This window comes from Trichosurus vulpecula, chromosome 8 (genome assembly GCF_011100635.1).
Source record: "Trichosurus vulpecula isolate mTriVul1 chromosome 8, mTriVul1.pri, whole genome shotgun sequence".
NCBI classification, from domain to species: Eukaryota; Metazoa; Chordata; class Mammalia; order Diprotodontia; family Phalangeridae; genus Trichosurus; species Trichosurus vulpecula.
The window spans coordinates 239347834-239374239 of NC_050580.1; the positions used below are offsets into that span (position 1 = coordinate 239347834).

General features: G+C 38.4%; 1 protein-coding gene across 1 annotated transcript in view; it reads right to left on the reverse strand.

The window, feature by feature from the left end:
• STON2 (stonin 2) overlaps positions 1–26406 on the reverse strand; it is a 174055-nt gene that overhangs the window by 6586 nt on the left and 141063 nt on the right. Inside the window, exons 5-6 of the mRNA XM_036735413.1 lie at positions 13701–15545; positions 4256–4458 (exon numbers count right to left, since the gene is read on the reverse strand). Coding sequence (XP_036591308.1) covers positions 4256–4458; positions 13701–15545 — 2048 coding nt within the window. The remainder of the gene's footprint in view (positions 1–4255; positions 4459–13700; positions 15546–26406) is intronic.

Consider the following 26406-nt stretch of genomic DNA (forward strand, 5'->3'; position numbering starts at 1 on the left):
GAGAGACTTTTCCGAAATATTTGCCTAAAAATTAACCACTATCTTACAGATGTAGCTTAATTTTTTTTCCTTTAAAGAAAGTGGTGATGGGGGGAAAGGAACTTACATTTCCATAATAAAAATTTTCTCCTACAAAAGCTATTAGGTTATTCCCCTTTTCCATGGCACAGAGGAGGATGAACATTTTCTCAGAGTTGAGAGAATTCCAGTTCTCTTGGTTCTGTTACTTACTCCTATGTAACTTTGAGGAAGTCACATAAACTTTGTGGGCCTCAGCTTCCTCTCCTGGAAAATGAAGGTGCTGGCTTGGATGATCCCTAAGATTCTTTCTGATTTCAAAATTCTGTAATTCCAAGAAGTTCTGATCTAATTAGATCATAAACTCATTAAGGTCAGGGATTGTAGAAGAGTTTGTAGCCACATGAAACTGAATGTTTAGGGGGTGGGCAAATCTGAACTTCAGTATTTAAGAATAGCACACTTTTAAAGGTATAAAACTGCCTTCTCCCAAGAGAAAGAAAGGGAGAACCAACTGCAAAAACAAAAAAACAAAAAAAAAAAACAGGCAGAAAATTCACTTTCACAGGACCATTCTGATCATAGGCCAACTGACTATCATGTGCCTCTTTTTTTTCCTGTGAAGTTACATTTAAAAGAATTCCATCCCCTGTAAAGTCCATTGTTCTGGTGTTCTTATAAAGACCCTTCCTTACAAAGGGCCTCGATCTAAAGCCTATTTAAAATGAAAATATTAAGGTCTGATTGAAAAAACAAAACATTTTGGGTCCACTTGATAATATTTTATTCTTCTATATCAAGCCCTTTCTTTGCCTTAAAAAAAATCAAACAACTTCTGAATTGTAAGGTAGGTGATTTTGCCCACATTTTCTACAAAATCCTGAAGCTTTATACTTACATGGCAAAAGTTATGATGGAGTTTTATTGTGAAAGAGACAAAGATGTAGTGAGAACTGTTGTTAAGTTACGGTATAAGGTTTATAATACTAGGATGTCATCATAAGGCTGTTCTTTATGGCAGCTCCAAGGATGTGTGATTTCATTGGGGTGGTGTAACCAGAATGTCCTTTGTTTTCTTTGAGTGACTCAATTTATCTCAGTGAGCTTTACTAGGTGCTAAGCCCCAGGCCCAAACCCCATTAGGCGTTAATGTAATCCATGTGGATGTGAACCTCTCAGGGTCCTAAGGGGAGGGGCCAACTCAAGAATCAATCACCAGAGCCTGAGCTCTGGTGATTCAGATGATGTTTGATGATGTCTGAAGCCCTATAAGAAGGGAGGACAGAGCCATTTGTGCGGGGCTGTGGAGATGGTGTTGATGAGGAGACTCTGGGCAGCTGTAGCTAAGGAGCCCTCCAGCTTGTAAACCCAGATGCTGAGACTTTGTTGAACTCTGGTAACTGTGTGTTGGGATTTGAATCAGACAAAGTCTGTCTGTTGATGTTTGTAATTTGTTTGCATTTTGTTTTAAAGTTCAGGGTGCTGGCTTTTTCCCCTGAACTAACTGAATGATATTGGTATGCTGAATTAAAAGTAAGCTTGCCAACCCCTTCACCTTGCTTTCCTTAATTAAGCAGATCGAAAGAACCTGTGCTGTTGGCAGCTTTCTGGGTGCTGGCTGTGGGTGGATCTTATACCCCCACAGAAGCTGCTAGCCAGATTGTTGACACAGGTGAATATACCTTTTAGCGTTAGATTATCATGCTTTTCTGAAGCTGAAAATACTCATCGCCTTTGACTAACCTTCTGGTGATGAGTCTTTGAATGCTGTGTGGCTGGTCCCTAGATGACACATTCACATTTGCCCATTGTTTGGCCTGTTCTTGAAGCCTTTCCAGTTTGATAGGACATACCAGCCTTTATATTCTGCCCTCAGAGCCTTGAAGAACTCGGGGACACCTCCATATCAAGACTAGAGTAGGTCTTGGGTATACTGGAATTTTATTGGTATTTTATGATATTCAGGTTCTAGGGCAATAATATAAAATACATGGACCAGCTGATATATGGACAGACTTTTGGGAGTTTTAGGGCTGAAAAAAAAATCCCACAAGAGGGAGCTGTTGTTCTTTCTGGTGGTTAGGGAATTTGGCTTTAGAAACATGAGATAATATGAAAGCACTTTGGAAAAAAATACCACATGAAGGTAAGGAATAGTTATAGCTACTGTGCCTTGTGCTCCTTAAATAAACACTTGCTCTTCTCTTTTGGAAATCATTCTCTTACTATCTTATATCCAATCTATCAGTAAAGAACTTGCCTAGCCAGGCAGCTTTGCATGTATATCAGAAAACTATAATAAAGTTATTCTCCTTCTTCGTGGCTTTGCTGCTATACAGGAAATTTGTTTAACCATTCACTTTTATTTTTGTTAATGGTGGCAAGTCAAAGGGGGCACACTGAGCATTTCCTACCTTTATTCTCAGGTTCATACTAACCACCCCTACAGCAATAATTTGTGCTTTGGGTTCCTAACTTGCCTGTCATAAATCTACCATCTTCAACTCCTCTTCTCTGCTGCACAAATTGTATCAGAAACTTCAAATATTCTCGCCACCCTACTTCTGTTCTCTCTTCTTTGGTAATGGTGGGAAGGCAAAAGTAAACATGAATGGATAAATTAATTGAAGAAGAATTTTGTGCTAGGTATTATGGATACAAAATACAGAGAAATTTTTAATCCCCTCTGCCTTTTTTTAACTCAATCTGTCATTTCAATTATTTCCTTCTTTTCTATTCTATTTTACCCTACTATTTCAGCATGAAAGCAGATTTCCCCATCTGTCATCTGTAGCAAGGAAGAGGATGAAGAGATATATGTTAGGGAAAACACTCCTTCAATTTCAGCACCCTTGATTCCATTGGTATGGGTAAGTTCCTCCACTGACACAGACAGGCAAAAACCTCTACTCCTTAATACTTACCTTAGTGAATTGTTAGAGCCAAAAAGGTTTTACCAGCCTGAAGCCAAACTTTGGGTGATGAGCCCTTGTGAACTTGGCATGAGTAGCCAATCACTTAATCAGTCAAGAAGCATTTGAGTTCCTGCTATGTACCAGGCACTCTTGTTAGACATTGGTGATAGGGACTGAAACTGCCCTGTGACTGGCCAGGAACTGTCCTGTGATAGGGTCTAGATTGGACCTGTGATATCACTCATTTAGGGAAGCTCTGGGAAAGGAAACTCCTTCTACCAACACAGGGCAGCACTTTCTTTGCAATCTATAGCTACAGAGTAGCACTGAGAAGCTAAGTAACGTGTCTACAGTCACGGAGCCAATGTGTGTCAAAGATGGGACTTGAACCCAGGTGATCCTGGCTTTGAGGCCAAGTCTCTAATCCCTGTGAAACAGCCTCTGCCCCCAAGGAATTTACCTTCTAACCAGTCTATCAGGTAGACCACATGTGTATAAACAAATAAATACATACATGTGTATAATATATACATATTTATATATATTCATATATACATACACACATATGTATACCTATGCACACACCTATGTATATGAGATTATATACTTGTATATTAATTATACTTATATACAAAATAAATATGAGGTAATTTTTTAGGATGTATGGTCAGCAATAGCAGATGGAGGAATTCGGAAAGGCTTCGCCTAGAAAGTCATACTTGAGCTGTTTTGAAGGAAAGAAGAGATTCTAACAGGTGTAGGTGACAAGGCGGAATGTTCAGAGAATGGCAGATAACCACTGCAGGGGCGTGGAGAAGGGAGACTGTGTTTTGTACAAGGAACAGGAGGAGTTGGTTAAACTGTAGGGAGTGGGGAGGAGAGTAATATATAATACAGTTGGGAAGGTGGATTATAAACGTCTTCAAGAGACAAATCAAGGGGTTTGTATTTGATTCTAAAGGCAAGAGGATGACCCTGGAGTTCATTAATGACACGATCAGATCTGCACTTGAAGAAAACCAGTTTGGACATTACTGGGAAGCTGGATTAAAGTGGAGAGAAATTTAAGGCAGGAAGACCAATCCAGGGGAGAAGTCCTCAGAAGTCAGACCCGCAGATTATCATTGGTTCCACACTCAAAACATTTTCAGCTCGATAGGTGCAGCCTTCGAGAACCTTAAGGTCGACCCCTCCACTCCATGATGAGGCCCTGAAGTAGGTAGGACTCTAGTGAGACAAAGGGGGGTGGGGGTGGGGGTGGGGGTGGTGGGAAAATAGACAAGAGCATCTAGGACGGTTCACCAACCCCAGATTATTGCTACCTTGTAGCTGTAATGTGCAGAATAGTTGACCCATTTCCTGACATCAGTCTTGTCTTCCACAGAGATGGATCTGACGGCGGCTTTGGAGGCAGAGGTGGTTGGCATGTTGAACTCAACATTTACATGGTGGGTAAATCTGGAAGGCACTTCCCGGTCAGAACCAAGTTCAAGGTGGCAGAAGAAGCAGTGAGGGTGGCCAGAAGCTAAAGAAAGAAAAACGGAGGGAAGACATCCAGTGTTGAGTTAGTAATAACTGAACTCAGCACTTTCAGTTTATGAAACACTTTCTTTTTAACAATCCTGTAAGTCGAGAATACAAGCATGATTCCCACTTTATAGATAAGGAAACGGAAGTCCCAGGAAATGATGTGACTTGCCCAAGTTTACACAGGTAACCAGTGACAGTGTCAGGACTCAAACCCAGGTCTTCCAATTCCAAATCTAGTATTTTTTCCAGGGTACCTGTCTGTCTCCGTCATGAACAACTCTGAATAGCCAGTTTGAAACTAGGAGCAGCTTGAGGACTGTCTGTAGACTTTATAGCTGCACATATTTCAAGAAAAGTCCTTGACACTAAATAGAGAGGTTGTCTCAACTGCGAGTCATGCTCTGTGTATGTCCTACACCATTTGATGTAACATTATCTGACTACAGTAACTTGGTTTCCTAGTGATAAAGCCCTGGGCTGAAGAAGGAGGTCATTCCACATGCTTGTGTCATGATGGACAGTGGAACATGGCACAAATGCTCAGGAGCAAGAGCTGTAAGATTAGGAAGAAAGGGGGTCAGCTGCCAATCGAACATCAGTGACAGCTCTTTGGAGTAAAAGGGTAGACTTCCTTTTGTGGATGACTTTGGGAGACAGTATAGGATGGAAGATCACTGGCTCCGGAGGGGACCTGGGTTTGAATCCCAGATCCTTGGATGCTACGTACTTCCTGTGTGAGCTTAAGAAAACGACAGCCTTCTCTGAGCTTCAGTTTTCTCATCCGTAAAAAAAAAAAAAAAAGGGTTAGAGTAGATAACCTCTGAGGTCTTTTCCAACTGTAAATCTATGATCATATGATCCTAAATTGTATATTCACGGAGCATACAAAGATATTCCTACCTGTGTATGGAGGTATCAGAATACAGTATGAAGAGAACTTGACTGGGTGTCAGACACCTGAGATCTGGTTCCAGCTCTATTGTGGTACCTTGTGGGGGTGAATTACTTAACCTCTCTGGGCTTCTGTTTCGTTATGTGTAAAATGAAGTGATCCCTAAAGCCTTATAGCTTTACCATCCTATAAGTCCAGTCTAGTTCTAATCTGTCTACGTGGCAAGCTCTTAAAGGCAGGAATTGTCTTATGCCCTTGAACCAATGGGGCTTTCTCCAGAGCAGATGCTCAATATATGTTTGCTAATGATGATAATGAAAGGAGACACAGTTTTAAAATATTTTTGCGCTTAAATATCAGGGTGTGTACTTTATTGGTGATGCTTGTGTGTCTTGCTTATAAAGTAAGATCCCTCTAAGTCAAGGGATTTGCTTTTCCCCTGCTTGCCATACAAAAGGCCTGGGGAACACAGGGTTCTGCCTGGAGCAAATAGCACTGTCTCTCCCATATACACAGATTTCTTGAAATCCAAGCCAAAAGGAGAGGCAGAGTGAGTTAAGTTTCTTTGAGAGATAGTCTGATTTTCATTAAAACCTCCAAGGTTTCTTTCAGGTCCTGGGCATTTAGGCCAGAGCTCAATTTCATGGGTATAACCTCACATGGGTCTAAAAGGAAAACAAAAAAAAATTCTTAGAGAATTAAGTCTCTTTCATAACCCCCTGATATGAATGCCATTCTACCCCTGACTCCAAATCTGATTATCTCACAAAGTATACAGGATGCAGAGGGCACTATGGAAGAATTGACTAAAAGTTGTAAGGGGCTCACACAATAATTACTGCCTATAGATAAACATAATCACAACACTTTTTAACTGTCTTCAAAACCAATATGTCAAAGATTTTACATATATGGGTACTCCATTCTGTAGAACAGATCACAACCTCTCATACATTAGTAGATGGTTTTATGAATTACTGTGGCTAAAATAAAAATCATCACTTAGTGGTCAACAGACTGGGGATGAGCCTTCTTGAGCGTGACTAGGCTGCTCCTCATCCAGACATGCAATCTGTTTCTTGTGCTGGGCTGGATTTGCCAGAGCTTTTAAGTTGCTGGTAGCCTCGGTTTCAAGAATCCAATGCTAGGTGGTAGGGACTGGGACTGGATGGGAACTGATTTTACTGATGTAGGGGAGTTCTTAGGTGAAGAAATTCCCTCCACCAATGAAAATCAGCACCTTCTTTATAACTCATAGATTAGCCTGGATCACTGGGAGGTTAGGTGACTTGCCCATGGTTATATGGCAAGTACGTATCAAAGAACAGACCTGAACCCAGGTCACTATGCTCTGATGCTTCCCTAGGCACTAGGGAAACAAGGACAGAAGAAAGGGGTTCCTGGCTCAAGGAGTTCACATACTATTTGGTGAGACTACACACACAAAATTACATAAAAGATAAATATGAGCTAACTGGGGAGGAGTGAGCAATAGCAGATGGAGGAAATCAGGAAAGGCTTCATGTAGAAAATGATACTTGAGCTGAGTTTTGAAGGAATTGAGAGTCTAAGAAGTGGAGTTAACAAAAGAAGCCCCAGAGCAGGATTTTAGCAAAGAACTCAGGTAGAAGAGATCTCACTCCAACTCACTTAGGCCCAGAGACATTAAGTGATTTGTCCAAGGTCACACAGTTTGAAAGAGACATGATAAAGATTCAAACCCAGGTCTTTTGACTGTCTGTCCAATGCTCCTTTTTCTGTGCTGTGCTTTCTTTTATGTGTATGGTAAAACACTGGTGGTGGGGATGGGGGAGGGAGACTGACACTAAAGGTATAAGTGTTAGTTTTCTTCAATGACCTACGATGCTTGGGCATGGCTAGTTAAACATTATTACTGCCAGGATCTAGGAATAAGGATTAATAACCTAGAGACCAGAAATGAGGTGAAGGTCTGAAAGCCAGGAAGTCTGAGCTTGCTCAAAGAGTCAGTGGTTAGCAGTAGTAAGAAGCAGGCTAAAAGTTTGGAATCCAAGAGGTCAGCCATGCTTCTTCCAAAAGGGGCTTTGACTTAAAATGAAAGAAAACTGCTCACTGCCCTCCCCAATCTGTCCACCCAGGGGTATGAGTTCATTTGTCTGGGAGAGAGAAATTTGGAACTGCCCATCCTCACATTCCCAAAGTAAACGATTCTAGTTATCTTTATTGGTCTGAGCAGAGCTTTTTAATCTCAGAAATTGAGAACATACACACCCGCTCTCCAAGGAAAATATTATTTGGTGAAGTATTTGTTTTGCTCCATTTCACATATTTAAAATATCTCAAAAGTGTTTATAATGAGTAATACTTGGAGAAATTACTTGGAAAACTTTGATTCAGTCTTTAGGAAACTGAAGAACAGTAAGCATAGTACTGGAAGTTTCAACATTCAGAAAATGAATTCTCTAGAATGTAGCTATTAGATGTTGCACTGAAGTTGGATTACCACCAAGTATGTATAAAATAAGGGAATCTATGATTCCCTAGCAACTGAAGGAATAATTTTCTATAAGCACTTCTATTGCATACTTACAGATAGACTGAAAAATGGGACTCTTCTAAGTTTGTGTCACTATGGTACAAACCCTTATAAATAATTGATCATTCTACAATTTCTCCCCCCAAAATACATCCTGCTCTACAGTGTGGTACGGTGGTAGTAAAATTAATATAATCTAACCTTTTTCTGTATGTTGAGCACAAATTGTTACTTGTGCTAGATACACAGGTAAGTAGCTATTAAGGCTGGCATGTTATCAAAAAATGGCTGAGAGCAGGAGAAATACATTATTTTCAATCCTAGTAAATGAACAGATTACTAACAGCATGGTGTAGTGGAGAGGTTTTTGAAGAATCATTACAAAGGATCTCATTAAATGACTTAGGATAATAAATATACAAATGTACCTTTTAAAGGCTGAATAAGTAATATCTTGCATGCTATTTTTCAAATATATGTAGATGCTACTGTGATTGACGAAACAAAATCATTTATAAACAGGGCAGAACTCATAATAGATCATTATCTTTATGTACATTCTCATTCAATGGGTAGTAATAGCACCATTGTGATGAAGAGGTAAGATATATTTTCTGAGATTAAAAAAATGTCCTTCTACTTGAAAAGGTTGAGAACCATTTGTATAATGGAAGGAATTATCCATCAGCAAACAGGATCCCTGACTTTGCTACCAGTTAGCTATCTGACCAAGATGTGGCAAGTTACCTCCCATCTTTAGTCCTTAGTTTTTCATTGTAAAACAGGTAAAATAATAATAAAATTATGTTTTGTGCTTTGAGTTTTTCGAAGCACTTTCCTCACAACCTTGTGAGTCAATTAATTAGCATTTTAAAGTGCCTACTATGTGCTAGGCATTGTGCTAAGTGAAAGTATTATTATCCCTTTTTCATACACGAGGAAACTAACACACAGAGAAGCTATTTAACTTCTCTGAGGTCACAGCTAGCTCTGGGGATCAAATGAAATAGTGTGGGTGACAGTGCTTTAAAACCATAAAGTGTTATTTAAATGTTAGTGATTATTATTCTCGAGTTAGTGTCCAAATCCAGTTTACCTTTTAATTTCATATTTTTTAATGATATGTTTTATTTTGAAACAACAGGTATTTCCCAAACACCCAAACAAACCCTCCAATGCTCACAAAGTGTGTTTCTTCAAAACATGAAGCAAAATTGTCTAACATTATGACTGTGACAGGCAGTACATGCCATCTTTTTATTTAGTTTAACAACTGTTATTAGGGCAGGAGGGTGGCACAGTGGATAGAGTGCCTGCCAGGCCTGGAGTCAAGAAGACTCACCTTCCCGAGTTCAAATCCAGCCTTGGACACTTACTAGCTATGTGACCCTGGGCAAGTCACTTAATCCTATTTGCCTCAGTTTCCTCATCAAATAAGCTAGAGAAGGAAATGGCCAATCACTCTAGTATATTTGCCAAGGAAACCCCAAAGGGGGTCATGAAGAGTCAGACATGACTGAAACAACCAAACAACAACCACAAAAATTAGAAAGGTATGTTTTCTTCAGCTTTAATAGTGTGATACCAACACTACATGTACTCATTTATGTATCTTTCCAACATAAACAGTAAATTTATTCTCAATTCTTATTTGGCCTGATAGAAACTAGAATTCTAGTTCCTATTCAAGGAAGAAATTAAAAAAATTGTTAGGGTACTGTCAAGGGTAATATTCATGCTTGCTCAGAATTAATTGGGAAGAAAGAAGAAGCTCTTAACCTAGAGCCCATGACCTTGTTTTTTTTTAAATGATAACTATAATTGGCTTCCTTTGTAATCCTATGCACTTAAAAACATTCTGAGAAGGGGTTCATAAGCTTCATCACATTGGTCAATGACACAAAAAGAGTAAGATTCTTCCAAAGGCTAGGATGGGAAGAAGTTTCAAAAAGTAGTAGATTTAGAAAGATGGTGAAAAATGAGGGGAGTGTTAGCAATAGTTTGGAATCTTGAGGTCTCTTGTTGCATGATTATTACAACCTTAAGGTCCCTGGGAAGTTAGGTGAAGCTTAATTGAGGCAGAAACAGAAGAAATACTGCCATTAGGTCATACCACAGGCCACCTGGATATGAGGAATTTGGGAAAGAGACAAAAAAACCCCACCTGGAGGCATAACTTAAGTAGTGGTGGGTGAATTAAATTATGTGGACATTTGTTCTCTCTTCTCTCTTCTCCCCTCCCCGACCTTTCCCCTCTTCCCTCAACCCTCTCCTGTCTCCCCTTACAATCATTTCATCCTTCAAAACATGAAGGAAACAACAACTGGTCCTTTTAATCTTAACCTAATCCTGACCAAAAAGGTATAGTCAGAAATATCTGCTGATTGCTTAATTATGAATGATGGAAACCCTTATCAGTTTTTGCAGTTTGGGAAAGAAAAGAAGAAAGCTGAACATAGTTTGATATGCACCTTAGGTTTTTGGAGATCAGACTTCAAAAGGGTACAGAGAAGGGAGAAATAGGATCCTATGGACTAAATTATGAGAAAAAAGAATCCAAGAGAGAGAAATGAAGCTCTCAAAAATGAAATTCTGAAGTCACAAATAGAAATAATTTCCTTGAGGAAGAAAAGGGAAAATGGAGGCACAGGGAACTAATTGACCAAACTAGATTTTAATGAGATGTGTACCAAAAAATGGAAGCCAATGTAGGCACTGAAAGACAAGATCAAAAATGTGGCACAGTCCTCCAAGAACAGCATCAGAAGCACTCGAGCTCAGAATGAGATGAGGCTTGTTGGGGATGCTTCTTGGATACTGTGATAGATTTGTGATCTTTTTTTGTATTGGCACTATCACTAATTGTGCAAACTGTATCTCATTCTGTCTTCCAATTAATCCTTTCCCAAGGACAATCCAACTCAAATCTCCTGTTCAACTTTGGGCCTAGCTCCTTATCTACTTGCAGTGTTTGTCAAATGATGTACACTAATATACCAGCCATAGAGGCTGCCGGTTCAACTGCTGATATGGACAATCAATATTATTTATTCATTTGGTTTGTCCTATGTAAACACGTAGAATTCGAGCTATTGTGGGCAATGCCTGGAATGCAGTAGGCACTTTCATGCTTTTTGATTGATCTCATTTAGGAGGTACTTTGATATAGGAGAACTTTGATGCACCATATTATCTATTAAGAGGACCATCTGAAGAACCTTATCAATTATAGGGAATATCTCTTCCATTGCCTCAGCACTGGACATTCTTCATGACAGTGACCAATGCCTCTGACAAGCTAAGTTTCCCTGTTTTACATTCCACTTTATATTTATAGTCAGTGTTGTTGAACAAATTTATCTCTATTCCAGCTTTCAAGGGAAATTCTGTTTTTTACATATGCATACTTTTGATACTGTGTTTCACTCTACCAAACCATATGTGTTTTTTTGTTAGTGACATAATAAACAGTGGGATTATCTATTCTCTGTGCTTTTCAGACAATTTTATGAATATAATGATGTTATTGAATGCTGTTGAATGTCAGTTGCCTGTTCCCTTCTCTTACTTTTATAATGCTGGATTATAAGGTCTCTGAGTTCATTTCCAAATCTGGGATTTTTTGATACCATAATTCTCTGTAGGTCATTAACTTAACTGACAAAGCAGAAAAGATACACTAGAGGTAACCAAGTGGCACAGTGTTTAGAGTGCCAGACGTGGAGTCAGAAAGATCTCAGTTCAAATCCAACCTCAGAGACTTACTAGCTGTGTGACCCTGGGCAATTCACTTAACCTCTGCTTGCCTCAGTTTCTTTAACTGTAACATAGATATCACAATATCACCTACTTCCCAGGGTTGTTGTGAGACAACATGTGGGACAAAATGTGTTAATACTTATAGTATTTATAAAGTGCTTTGTAAACTTTAAAGTGCTACACAAATGTTAGCTATTACTACAAATCAGGATATCATCAACAATTATGGCCATGGTAAAATACTTTTTAATTGAGAGATGAACTTCTTACAAACATAAACCAGGAAGGTAACTGATTTTTAGGAGACTCCAAGACCTGAAATTACTGCCTGACAGGCTCATTCACTTTAAGGTACCTGGCTAACGATTTGCAATATGTCATCTCAAAGCATCACTAGGACTTGGGAGAACAGACATTTCAAGCAGGCCATTGCTCCCATTGTCTCACTTCAACATCTATGATCCCTTTTTTAGACTATCTGGGTCTGAACAGACAATTTTATCATCTACGTCCCATTTTTGCACCATCTGCTGGAGTTAAAGCCTCTCAAGTGTGCTTTCTGAATATCATCCTTTTCTCCCAGTGCCCCAGTCAGCTTAGTGTAGTGGACAGTCAGAAGGTTTGGGTTCAACGTCTGGTTCTGTCAGTTACTGATTGTGAGCTCCTTGTTTCGCCCCTTGGTAAAATAATGGTGTCTGTAACTACCTACCTCGCAAGGTTGTTCCAATAACCAAAATGATAATGTACCATGCTGTAGTAGTCAGCTAGGTGGCATATGGACAGTGGTAGTAGACTTGGAGTTAGACCTGAGCTCAAATCCTGCCTCAGACTCTGGGTAAGTCACTTAACCTCTTCTCTAGCCTCAGTTTCCTTATCTGTAAAATGGGGATTTATAATAGCACCTACCTCACAGGGTTGTTATGGGGACCGAAAGAGATAAAGTATAAAAATTGCTTTGTAAACCTGCTAGATATTATTACTATGTGCCAGGCACTATGAAAGGTATTGGGGATACAAATACAAAAATGAGAGTACCTACACTAAAGAAGCCTACATTTCAATATAATACATGTAGGGGAGTAGCCAAAGAAGGGAATTTTGGTTATAAGGATAGTAGGTAGAGCCAAAGGGCAGTCAACTGTCACACCCTTTTCAGAACCAATATTAGCAATAACTCGATCACTGTGCCCAAAACAAGAGCAAGAGGTATAGAGTGGGGAAGTAGGAATAGTCAAGGCAGTATGCGTAAAGCAGCTGGCAAGACAGTTCCTGGTTATAAGAGTCCATGAGTCCAGGAGCTGCCCTTTCTACAGCATGGCTCTACAATAGAGAGAGGAGATCTGGATTCAAACCCACTAGTTGTGTGACCTCAAGTTGGCCACATGATCTCTCTGGGGCTCAGTTTCTTTATCTATAAAATGATGGGTCTATCTGCTTGATGATCTCTAAGGTCCTTTCCAATTCTAATATTCTTTGATTGTGAACCTGACTCAGAAACAGAGACAGGCTAAATGTAACCAACTAAGGACACAAATCATTCCTAAATACAGAAAGGAAGACTGATCATGAATTGGTCCTTTTCGGTCGCATCTAGTACAGAGATTCTAAGTCATCACTGGCAAATAAATAAAAGATTGTCACCCCACCCCCAACCCCCACCTAGATGCTTCTGTTGGAATTTTCTTGGAACCTAGAAGTTCCTAGGACCTGGAATCTGCTAGCTTCTATCAACGGGGCTGACATCTTAGTGAATCAGATAAGAACAAGTCTTTCCCTAAGATGCCTTGGTAAGGCACTCAGTTAATTTAAGAGGAATATTTTAAAATTTTAAGGAAGTAGTTGAACAGTGAAGGGGGCAGGCTAAGGTGGGGAAGTCAAGTCAATAGGCATTATTTATTAAGCATCTATAGTGTTCCAGGCACAGTACTAAGTGCTGGGAATATAAGAGAAGACAAAAACAAAGAAGCGACAAAACCAGAATTTAAAGGAACAAGGAGACTTGAAATAGTGACACCAGCCCTGCTGACAGCTTTCAAGCTGTTCATTAACTAGAGAAAGATCATCTACCTACCTGAGTTTTTGTCAGGGAGTCGATTTATCCTCCATACAATGGAGTTGAAAGCATGCTCATACTTGGCAGTACCCAAAGTTACTCTCATGACCGGCTCAGAGCCAGATATACTGGTTGATCCAAAACTGGCCCCCTTGTTCACTTTGGCTTTTAAAGATTTCTCCCCTAGAACACTTTCCCTCCGGAAATTTTTCACCCACTCATTAGGCACTGGATACCGGATCATCACATTCTCACAGGGAACCTGGGTGAGAGGGTCACGATTAGAGGAGAAACCAGTTGACATCCTTAGCCAGCTCTGTAGCTCTACTTCTGCCCCATTGATACTTGCCACAGTCCTGAGAGTGAAAGGTAAGGTCTTTTCCGCAAAAATTGTCCTAAACCGCATTAACTCAAAGCGGCACGCATCTAAGGGATTGAACAGGATAATTCGGGAGCTGTTGAACACCTCCTCATCTACGCACCCATGGAATTGGCAGTTATGGAGCTTTATCCACTTGGTGGTGGTGGTGGGCATGATATCCTGCCGGGAGACTATTTCATTCCCTTTCACAAGGATATCATTGAGGCCCAGGTGGCACTCTGCAAGTCCAGAAAGAAAACTTAGCACATGAATATGTGTTAGGACTTGGTGGTGAAGAATCTGGTTGTCTCCTTTGCTCAAGACTCCAGAGAATTCATCTTTAACATCCACTGTAATCTCCTCCTCTAGATAGTTCAAACCCACTGTGCTTAGGTCCATGGAGGACACTGGCAAACTCATAAGGTAGTCCTGAATTGCCCTGATGAAACTCAGGAAGTCTTCATAGCTGGTGGTTCCTAGCTTAATTACTTGCTCCCGTTCAGCCATATGAGCCACAGCTGGTTTAGGTTGGTATTTCTTCTTCTCTTTGTATGTAACACGGTCTATTCGCATGCTGTGGATTCTCCCATTTTCATCGTAGTTCTGGAGTTTAGGTTCAGAAATCTCATGGCAGATCTCCAGTTTGAACTCTCGGAATGGTTTCTCCAGGCCCTTCTCATAATACAACTGTAGGCAGCCACTATCTGTGAGCTTTATGTAGATTGGTCCCCAGTGCCTGGAAGACATAATGTTCTTCTTTTCAGGGATCCTTAGCATCATGGGCCAACCATCTCTGGGTCGAGATAGGGCTGAGCTACTCAGCTCATCGCCCAGCCCACCCCACAATGCTGGGTCATCATCAGGTAGTGTGGCGCTGCCAAGGTGATCGGGGTCCCCAATCTGTAGTTGTTTGAGCTTCTCAACAGCATCAGAGTGTGTTCTTTTCTTGACCGAATCATCAAAGGTGATGGCATCTGATTCCTGATATATGACAACGAGGGAATCCCTCTGGCTTTTTCCTGTGGTGCTGGAGATGGAATTATTGTGGGAACGCCTTTCCTGCTCCTCAAAGAAGGCACTGAAAGGGTTAATGGGAGAAGGCTGCACATCCTTCAGGGTCTCATTCAGGAAAGGGTTGGTTGGCCTCCAAGGTGGGGGCTCACTTATGGAAGGTGGCCGGTTTAGAGAGGAAATATCTAGTTTTTGAACTGTGGAGAAGTCTACTAAGCTACTCTTAGGACGTTCTCTCTTCTTAAAGGATCCAGTTAAGTTACAATTCACATCTTCGATAGGAGGTACAATGGATCCTGGGTCTGGTTTTAAAGTAGAGGTGCTTCGTGGCAGAGGGCAGCTGATTTCATCGTCATCAAAAGTCACCCAGCTGGGGAAACGAACTGAGGTCATTGGGGTGGCAGAATGCCCATTCATGGCCAGGCCACCAGTGTGCCAGCTGATGGTTTCCATCTCTACTTCTTCATCTTCCTGGAGAGAAGAAGAATTGTCTAAAGGAAAAAGAAAAAAATATAAAAATGATGTAAACATTTAATAATTATTTTCAGGACAGGGAGACTGATAGGATAGGAAATGAATTACTAGAATTTTATTTGGAATTTGTCAAATTTCATTGTTGTTCATTGCTCACATGCATGCGTATGTGCCTAATCTTGACAGTGAATATAGATTTGTGAAATATGATGACTTCTCATGTATACACTTACAGCTGTGTAACTCTGGCCAGGATCATACAACTGGTTAGTATATAACATAAGAAGCCATCGTATACTGCAAATTTACCACTGCCTGTCTCACTTTCCTCATCTATAAAATGGATACAAATAGCACCTATATATAGGGGTTGTTGTTTTAGGTAAAAATTATATAGTATTTGTAAAGTTCTTAGTGCAGTGCCTGACATACAGGAGATATTTAATAAATATCTGTTCCCTTTCTCTCTTCTATACTTAAGTAGTGCTGAGAACTGGAGTTATTCATTCTCGTAGCCTTGACAATATTAATACTAAAGCAACAATCTATTGCCACTCAAAAAAGACCATGCTGGTAGGAACAAAGTATCTCAGAATTGCATTCTCATATGTTCTCCTTTGTATTTTACAAAGTGCTTATGAAATAAATATTTTATTTTCCTTGATAAATTCAAGTTCAGAAAGTCAAGCTTCTGAACCCTGAAAATGATCTTTGCAAGTGGGCATAAAACTGATCTTATTGAAGAAACCAAGTTTATTGTTTAGTTATACTTGAACTGATTAGAGAGTCTACGGCCCTCAATGCAACATTCCCCTCCTTGTGCCTCCCACTCCCTATGACTATTCTCTCTCCTCTCTCTTTGTTTTCTGTTCTTTTCAAGGCTAGCCTCGCTGGAAAGTGGAATAGAAGCCATTTATGTGGCATGATTTAATTTAAAGGGGTACCAAAAGTTCCTTCTTCTTAAGGCTGTTTCACCCACCTCCTGCCCCCAAAACTCCAAATCCCAACCTGAAATGTAACTTTGGATCACAACTGAAGACACTTGATAAAATGTAAATATTACCAGAGAGGGGTAACAAGTTGAACTGAGAGCAGTTATTAATACTTAGGCACAAATTGTGAGATAAGTTAGTGTATCCCGAAGGGTCCTGAGGAAATGAGGCAATAGAGGGAAGGAAAGGGGCTTTGGACTTAAAGGCCACCATGGGGAAGACATTAAAAGACAGGAACAAAAGCAGAACAGAATGAAAACAAGCCCTATCTGCATCACAATTCTTCCTAGAGCCAGCCCTGGTCCTAACTTTCTGGTACTCTGATGAGTGCCTTGGTTTCTACTGTGATCATCCAAAACACTCTACTGGTGATGACTTAGAATTGAAGAGGAACAGGATACCAATTTAGACTGCTAGATACCGGAGATAACTCTGGTGGTGCAATACACACACACACACACACACACACACACACACACACACTCTAAAACAACTTGCTATACCTTCATGGAGAAGGATATCTAGCCTCACAAATTTAATAGTATGATATATAATTGCCTTTGGACAAGATTGCTGTTTTCACATTCATCTTAGGTGTTTTGTTTTGTTTTTTTTGAGAGTGGGTCTCTTTTTCTTACCAGGGCTGGAAATGCAATAGCCACATTTAGGTCAATTCCAATACTGATTGTCACTGAGGCTTTAAACTGAGCTGGTTTACCCTTCTTTAGGAAAGCTAATGACCTTCCCTGAGGGCTCAAAATTAATGCAAGTCACTCCATTAACTTCAGCCCTACTTCAGTTCAGAACTTCTGAGCTCCAAGAATCAACCAGAGCCTTAGCCAATCCCCACGGCAGGGATGACAAATACATGCCAGCACACCAGGCCACACATCGGTTTTTCAAGTCATACTCATTTTTGTGTCTAGGTAGCAATTGCTGTCAACAGTTATCTTTGAAAATAAAGACTGGTACACATGCATGTACATAATTTACATATCTATCAACCTAAATATACACACAATAATGAAAAAACAACATTTAATAATTGTGAAATCATATAAGAATTACAAAGTATTTTAAAATTAAGACCTAGAATTCCTATGTATAATGTTATGATCTATCCCATTTTTCAGCTGGATATGTAGAGACCTTGGTTATTGTGCTTTCCAAAAGGTATACAAATAGGAAAAAGAGCTTGGGAATCAAAGAAGGTTAGCAGTTCTTAGCTTTCTGTTTTAAAACCCTAAACAGAACTCCTGGGTTGATCATAGCAGCTTCCTTGACAGATAACTTAACCACTATGGCTAGGAATCTCAGAAACTATTGTCAAATCAGTGGAAAGTACACAAATAAAAATGCATGTAGATTTCATGCCTTTCTTCATGTCTTCTTTGTCTCTTAATCCCAGTTTTCACCCATCAGAGTTCACATTACTTTAGAGCCTTTGCTAAGTAAGTGATCACACCCATTCTGCTAGGGATTTGTCCCACTCTGCTGAGCTCAAGGCCACTCCTTTGCTCATAGGTTTTCAAAAGCAAGATGAAATCTTCTTCCGTGGGGGCTGGCTTACTGATGAAGCTATGGATAATTTCCCTAAAAGGATTACATATATAACGTGACAAGTGCTTTGTGAAAATCTCATTCATGAGAATCATTTTCCATCTTTCCTATTACATACTTTGTGAACATAATAAAAAGAGTCCTCCATTCCAAACTGAAGGAAATTGTAAAACAATACCATCTACTGTAAAATAAAATTTCTTTAAACGGCAGCAAAGTAATAGGCTCTACTGAAGAGTTTCACAACGTTCTACAATTTTAGATGTAGCTACATCCAGGCTCAGTGTGGCTAGTTTGGGATAATTTCAATTCATGGGCCTGAGTCTCCATCTGATGTATTACTCTTTTGCTAGACCCTACCAAAGACACATAAATCCAATAGCAAAACATTTAATTGACACAAAACAATGTAAACAACAAGGAAGAGAAACAAGTAGGAGAATATCTGTACACATACGCAAAGGGCTGACAATCTCCTATTCCCTCCAGGGAAGTTGTAATTTAATTCCCCTTCAATCCCTCTTCCTTTCTGGCACAGTAGGAGAGGACAGTCACTTCAGAACTCACAGTCCCAGTGGTAAATGCTTAGAGTGTCTGCCTTTGACAGTATCTTTCCCAGGATTCCAATGGGGTAGCCTGAAAGTTTAAAGTTCTCACTGTGTATCTGGAGTCATCATGGTCCATAAGTGACACTAGGATTTGGGGATGCCATGGTCCAGCATTCCATGCGATCTCTCCCACTTCTGTCTCCTTATGTCTTTTACTCTCCTATGTGCAGCCGTGCTTTTTAAGCCTCCTGCCTTGTAAAGCCTTCTTATCACACAGGGTCCTTCCTGGTGACATCACCATGGTATGGGCTCACACAGAGACCTCTAGGAGCTGCTCCCTTGGCCTTGAGCATTGTATGAAATTAAGTCCCATGGACAGCCTTTACACAAAAAGTCTCCTGAAACTTAGTGGAGGAAATATGAAATGAAAAGCCTTGATTTGTTTATTTTTGAGACTTATGCTTATTTTTTTTCTTTAACTGACATATATAATTTCATGTCCTTTGGCAGTTTCACTCCTTCTTCCTATAAGCTGACTGAAGCTCAACTTCTATCTTTGTGAGGTCACAATCAGCCCAAAACAATCACTTGTGATGTCCTTATCTAAATATCAGGATGTTCAGGTGTTAAGTAGTCAAAGTAGATGAAACTTCTGAAGAAAAGAAAATCCATTCTTTTATGAATGAGTTTTGGAAAAGTTTTTTTTTTAATGAAAAAGTCCCACAAAACTATCTACATCATATTACAAGACTATCCTGCTATTTAATCACAGAAGTTGGTTTGCAATGTTCTTTAAAATAAGACATTCCTGGAGGCAAGTATGAGGACTTCCAAAATCTTTAAGAAATTACTAATAGCCCCTGGGGATAAAATAAACAGTCCTGACACAGGCTACATGGATACAGCAGCAACCATATCTTGTCAATTTGTTAGAATCTCTTTATAGATCTATGCCTGGCAGAGGAAAACAGTAGAGAATGAAGATGAAAACAAGCTGGAAGATGACCAAACCCTTCTCCCTCAGAGGAAATCAACCTAAAATGTCTCTCTTCAGAACAAAGCTACAAATCCACCTTATTCTATTTACTGATTTATTCTATAATCATAACAGTTTAATTAGCAGCTATTCCTTCCCTTCCTACTTTCCTCCATGGGCCCCAAATTCAATTTAATGTGCACTGCACATTTAATGTGCACAGCAGCTAAATACTACAGATGTGAGATGTCTACTACAAGGTTATTGCCCCAACCGCAATCACCCAAGAAGGTTCTATTGATTTTATAGATACAACTCCAATGGAAATTAATGGGCATGTTCAACCTAGATCCATTAAAAGATTATATCCTCCCACAGCAAAATCAAGGGAGATATTTCATTGTTTTCAAGTCCATGAAGAATTACCAAATATTTGAATGTCTACTAAATGATCAAGGCAACATAAAATCCAGTGTAGTTTCAAGGTCCTCAGAGAAATGGCAGGTGGGTTATTGAAGATTCCCTTGGAATTTAACAAAAGAAAGAAACTACAGGATTAACCATTCACATGGAAAACAAGCCTGTATATTACTATTTACTTAGACTTATAGAATGTTAGAACTATAAGGGATATTAGAGGCTGTTTAGTCCAAATCTCAGAGGTAGGACAAAATATTTGTCTGTTTTTGGCAAAGTCTGAAATTAATTCTCTTGTTTCTACTGTCCATCTGATGCTTTGAGCTGCATTTTTTGTATAGGAGTACTGCAATTGTATGTCTCAGATTTTCCAAGACAATCCTAATTTAAAAGAAAAAAATTACTTTTAAAATGAGGTTTAGAAAAATAAATACCATTTGCCAGGTCATGTGTCCTGATTTGGAGTTTGGGAAATACTGTCACTATATAGGCACTACCTGACTTATCACAAAAGAAATACCTGGCTGTCATGAAGTTCTAAATTTTCTCACAATAAAATGCATTAATTTGTTTCTGAAATATCTCTTATTATGTCTCACCTTAAATGTTGTTTCTCTCTATGTGTCTGCTCTACCTTGTCTACTCCTTTTCCTTCACCCTTGCCAATTCCCTCATTTTACAGATGAGGAAACTGTTATATGGAATTGCTATCATATATATATATATTTGCATATATGTATATATGTATGTATGTATGTCCTGTCATCCTTTTAGATTATGGTAACAATGAGAATAGAGACTATTGCCTACTATTTTTCATTTTTATCTCATAGGAGCAACTAACTGATCATGTGTTATACATAAAGTGGATCTTCAAAAAAAAAATCTTAACTTTAATGTAATGCAAAATCCTCATCATCAGCTCTCTTTACCCCCTCCAGAAAAATCCTAAAACAGACAGGTGTAAGAAAACTCTCAGATGATGTACATCCACTAGTCAGAGGCACACTTTTATTGGTTTTCAAAACTCTAAGATTCATACTTCTAGAAGCATATAAACTTCAAAAAGTCAATGCCTCTTCCTGCTCCACTCACTCCAAAACCAATTCCTTCTTTGATCCAGCTCCTAATCCTTACTTCTGATCAGTCCCTAGGAGGTACAGCATACAGAGGCCAAAGTGGTCAGAGGTAGAGAATTTGGGTATGTGATCAGCCTACAAGAGAGTTGGTGTTGGAAAATATTTGTTTAGAATAAAAGATTTCACTGAAAATTGAGACTCAATTTCTGTGACTTCCCAGACTGAAATACGTTTGTGTAGCCACCACTCTTCTCTTTTTATTAGAATATAAGCTCCCAAGACAAGGAACGACTCAAATTGATGCAGAGTGAAGAGAGCAGAACCAAAAGAATAATTTATATTACAACATCAATAATATTATAAAAATGAAAAAAATTTGGAAACATTTAAGAACTCTGATCAACTAATGAACACTAATGACTTCAGGACTCATAAAAAACACTACCCAATATATGATACAGAGATAACAGACCAATATGCAAAATAGAAAATTCATTTTTGGACATGACTAATGTGAGTATATGTTTTGCTTGACTCTGCTTATGCAATAGGGTTTTTTTTTCTTTCTTTTTAATGGGGAGAGGTGGGAGAAGGTAAGAGAAAAAAATTAATACTTGATAATTGAAAAAAATTTCTGAATAATGAATGTTCCTTGAAAGTAGAGACTACATTTCCTTTTGTATTTGCTTACCACAGTAAGCAATGGGAATACACACATTGTAAACACTCATGTATGCATTCATTTGAAACTGGAGCTCACTTATGAGACACGATGGCATAATTATACAGTTTTAAAAGGTTGTCACTCAGCGTGGCACTAGCTATTGATGAACTAAGTAATGTAAAATTTTTTTTTTATCTTGGGTGGTTTTGGGACATGTAAATTTAGGCTGAGGTTTATGGTGGGGAAAGTGAGAGAACAAGTGAGGCCAGAGTTCCTGGAATCTCTGCTGTGTATCAGACCTCAGATGCCGACTAAATAGTCACACTTTGTAGTTTTCAGTTCTTCTACTAGACTGAAAACTTCTTGAGGGTAGATGCTTTTTTTCCTATCTGTGTAGTTCTTTGTAGGGTATAGAATATATCAGATGAAATAATCCAATTTTAGAAAAAGAGATTGAACAAGCCATCAATGAAATTCCTAAGAAAAAAAATCCCTAGGACCAGATGGATTCACAAGCAAATTCTACCAAATACTTAAAGAACAATTAATCCCAATACTATATAAACTATTTGAAATAATAGGTGAAGAAGAACTCCTACCAAAATCCTTTTATGACACAAATATGGTGCTGATACCTAAAACAAGGAAGAGACAATTCAGAGAAAGAAAATTATAGACCAATTTCCCTAGTGAATATTGACACAAAAATTTTAAATAAAGTGCTAGCAAAGAAATTACAGCAATATATCACAAGGATCATACACTATGACCAAATGGAATTTTTACCAGTAATGAAGAGCTGGTTCAATATTAGGAAAACTATCAGCATAACTGACCATATCAATAAAAAAACCAACAGAAATAATATGATTATCTCAACAGATACAGAAAAGCCTCTGACAAAATACAGTACTCCTTCCTATTAAAAACACTAGAGATCATAGGAATAAATGGAGCTTACCTTAAAATGATAAATACTATTTATCCAAAACCTTCAGCAAGCATTAACTCTAATGGAGATATGCTAAAAGCCTTCCCAATACAATCAGGAATAAAGCAAGGAGGCCCATTATCACCTCTATTATTTCATACTGTACTAGAAATGCTAGCTATAGCAATAAGAGAAAAATAAATTAAAGGAATTAGAATAGGCAATAAGGAAACAAAAGTATCACTCTTTGCAGATGATATGATGTTATACTTAGAAAATCCTAGAGAATCAGCTAAAAACTACTTGAAATTATTAACAACTTTAGCAAAGTTGCTGGATACAAAATAAACCCATTACCAGCAAAGTCCAGCAGCAAAAGATAGAGAAATTCCATTTAAAATAACTGTAGACAATACAAAATACTTGGAAGTCTACTTGCCAAGACAAACCCAGGAACCATATGAACACAACTATAAAATACTTTTCACACCAGTAAAGTCAGATCTAAACAACTGGAAAAATATTAACTGCTTTGGGTAGGCTGAGACAATAGTATAAAAATGACAATTCTACCTAAACTAATCTACTGATTCAGTGCCATACCAATCAAACTATCAAAAATTATTTTATAGACCTATAATAATAAAATTCATCTGGAAGAACAAAAGCTCAAGGATATCATGGGAATCAATGAAAAAAATGTGAAAGAAGGTGGTCTAGTCATACCAGATCTCAAACTGTATTATAAAGCAGTAATTATCAAAACAATCTAGTACTGGCTAAGAAATAAAGTGGTGGATCAGTGGAATAGATTAGGTGCAAATTACATTACAGTAAATGACCATAGTAATCTAGTATATGATAAATCCAAAGATCCAAGCTTTTGGAACAAAAACTGCTAGGAAAATTGAATAACAGCATGGCACAAACAAGGAATAAACTAACATCTCACCCCATATGTCAACATAAGGTCAAAATGGGTAATGATTTAGATATAAAGGATGATACCATAAGTAAATTAAGAGAGCATGGAATAGTTTGTCAGATTTATGGACAAGGAAGAATTTAGGACCAGAGGAGATATAGAGAATATTACAAAAAGTAAAAAGATAATTTTGATTATATAAAATTAAATTTTTTTGCACAAGCAAAACCAATGCAACCAAAATTATGAGGAAAGCAGAAAACTGGGAAATTTTTTTTTTTTTTGCAACAAGCATCTGTGATAGAGGCCTCATTTCTCAAACATATAGAGAACTGGGTCAAATTTATAAAAATACAAGTTATTCCTGAATTGATAAATGGTCAAAGATATGAACAGACAGTTTTCACACAAAGAAATCAAAGCTATCTACAGTCATATGAAAAAGTACTCTAAATCACTACTGATTAGAGAAATGCAAATTAAAATAACTCTGAGGTACTACCTCACATTACTAGATTGGCTAATATGACAAAAAAAGAAAATGTTGGATGTTGGAGAGGATGTGGGAAAACTGGGATATTAATGCACTGTTGATGGAGGTATGAACTGATCCAATCATTTTGGAGAGCACTTGGAAGTATACCCAAAGAGCTGCAAAGCTGTGCATACCCTTTGATCCAGTAATACCAATGCTAGGTCTATATTCCAAAGACATCTAAAAAATGGGAAAAGGACATATTTGTACAAAAATATTTATAGCAGCTTTCCTTGTGGTGGCTAAGAATTGGTAATTGAAGGGATGCCCATAAATTAGGGAATAACTAAACAAGCCATGGCATGTGATTTTAATGGAATATTATTGTGCTGTGAGAAATGACAAGAAGGATGATTTCGGAAAAACCTTGAAAGACTTACATGAATGGATGCATAGTGAAGTGAACAGAACCAGGAGAATGTCATGCATGGTAACAGAATGATGATCAACTGCGAATGACTTAGATATTGTCATCAATACAATGATCCAAGACAATCCCAAAGGACTAAGGATGATGCATACTATTCACATCCAAAGAAAGAACTGATATTGTTTGAATACAGACTGAAGCATGCTATTTTTCACTTTATTTTTTTATTTCAGTCTTCTTGTACAAAATGACTAATATGGAAATGTTTTTACACAATTGCACATGTATAACCTATATCTGATTGCTTACCATGGGAGGGGGAGGGGAGAGAAATATATATATATCAGATGCCTAATAATCATTTCTTGAATTGAATTCAGTCTGTCTGTAGGGCTATTGACATCCTGGTCAAATTCAACAATTCCGTGGGCAGGCCATTCAACTGTATTAATCACACCTCAAGTGAGAGTAATGAGCACCCAGTTCACAAAGGTGAACCAAAAATCTCTCTAATTTCATACACTAACTCAAGTGCAATGCCCCCATTCCCAACAATTGTTATTTTTTCAGCTTTAGTGAGTTCTTTTTGAAATTCTGGAGCACTGTCTGTATCATGGATTTCTAATACATGGATCTCCTTCAGATAACAATTTTGGTTTAGCTCCAGAACACAGAGTTTTTCATATTTATATTTATTGCCATCTTCTGTTAAAATGCAATGCCCTGCCGCCTTGAGCTGCTTTACTTCAGACTTTAAAACCTTAATGTTGGGGAAGCATTTTTCTAAGATAGTACTTGGTTGTTCTTCAACATCATGGGGTTGTTCCCTTTTATCTACATTACTCTCTATATTGGGAGTTCCAAATAATTACCATCCTGATCCCCAAACAATTCACATGCATACTTCTTTTCCAGGTGACAGGAGCCTCTAAGATGGCTTCCTTTAAGGGTTTCCTTAGACACTTTTTATGATGACAATGTGATTATGATTAGAATCTAACAAAAAAAGAAGTGAGTCTCTCTTGAGGATTATGTGTTCTGAGGATGTACTGAATATTTCTAAAACTAAAAGTAAGCCAAATATATATATATGTGTACATATCAATACATACATACATATACACTCATGTTACTTTGAATGTTGGCGAATCAATGATCACAACAGGGTTCTGACTGTAGGTAGTGAATCTATCAGATCTCTCAGAATGACCTCATCAAGCATAATCTGATTTATGTGGCATAATAAAATACAAAATAAGGGACTGTTTACTGTTGATTAATTTATGCAGTTTTCCCACATCTGCCGTTGCAACTGGAATACCTAGAATATTTATAAACCATTGCTGTTTTGGATAGCCTACTGCTATTGCCTTCTATAGTACTTCTATAGACACGGGAAACGTTATTTAAATGTTACTTAAAGAGAGTCAGTGTTTCATATTAGATAGGGAATTGGCCTCAGAGTCAGAAAGACGTATAGTGAAAGTCTGCCTCTAACTCATACTCAGCCACCTAAGTGATTTTCCTAAAATGTGAGTCTGACCATGTTACACGCCTCTCTCCCTGCAAACTATAATCTCCAGTAGTTCCCTATCACCTCAAAGAACGAATACAAAATCCCATTTGGCATTCAAAGCCCTTCATAACTTAGCCTTGAGGCAGTGGGTGTCACAAAGAATAGAGCCCTGGGCTCGGGGTCAGGAAGTCCTGAGTTCAAATCTGACCTGAGACACTTACTGGCTATGTGACAGTAACCCTGAGCATATCACTTAATCTCTATTTGCTTCAGTTCCCTCAACTGTAAGATGAGGATAAATTACCTCGCAGGGTTATTGTGAGGGTCAAATGCAATGATATTTATAAAAAGCACTTAGCACAGAG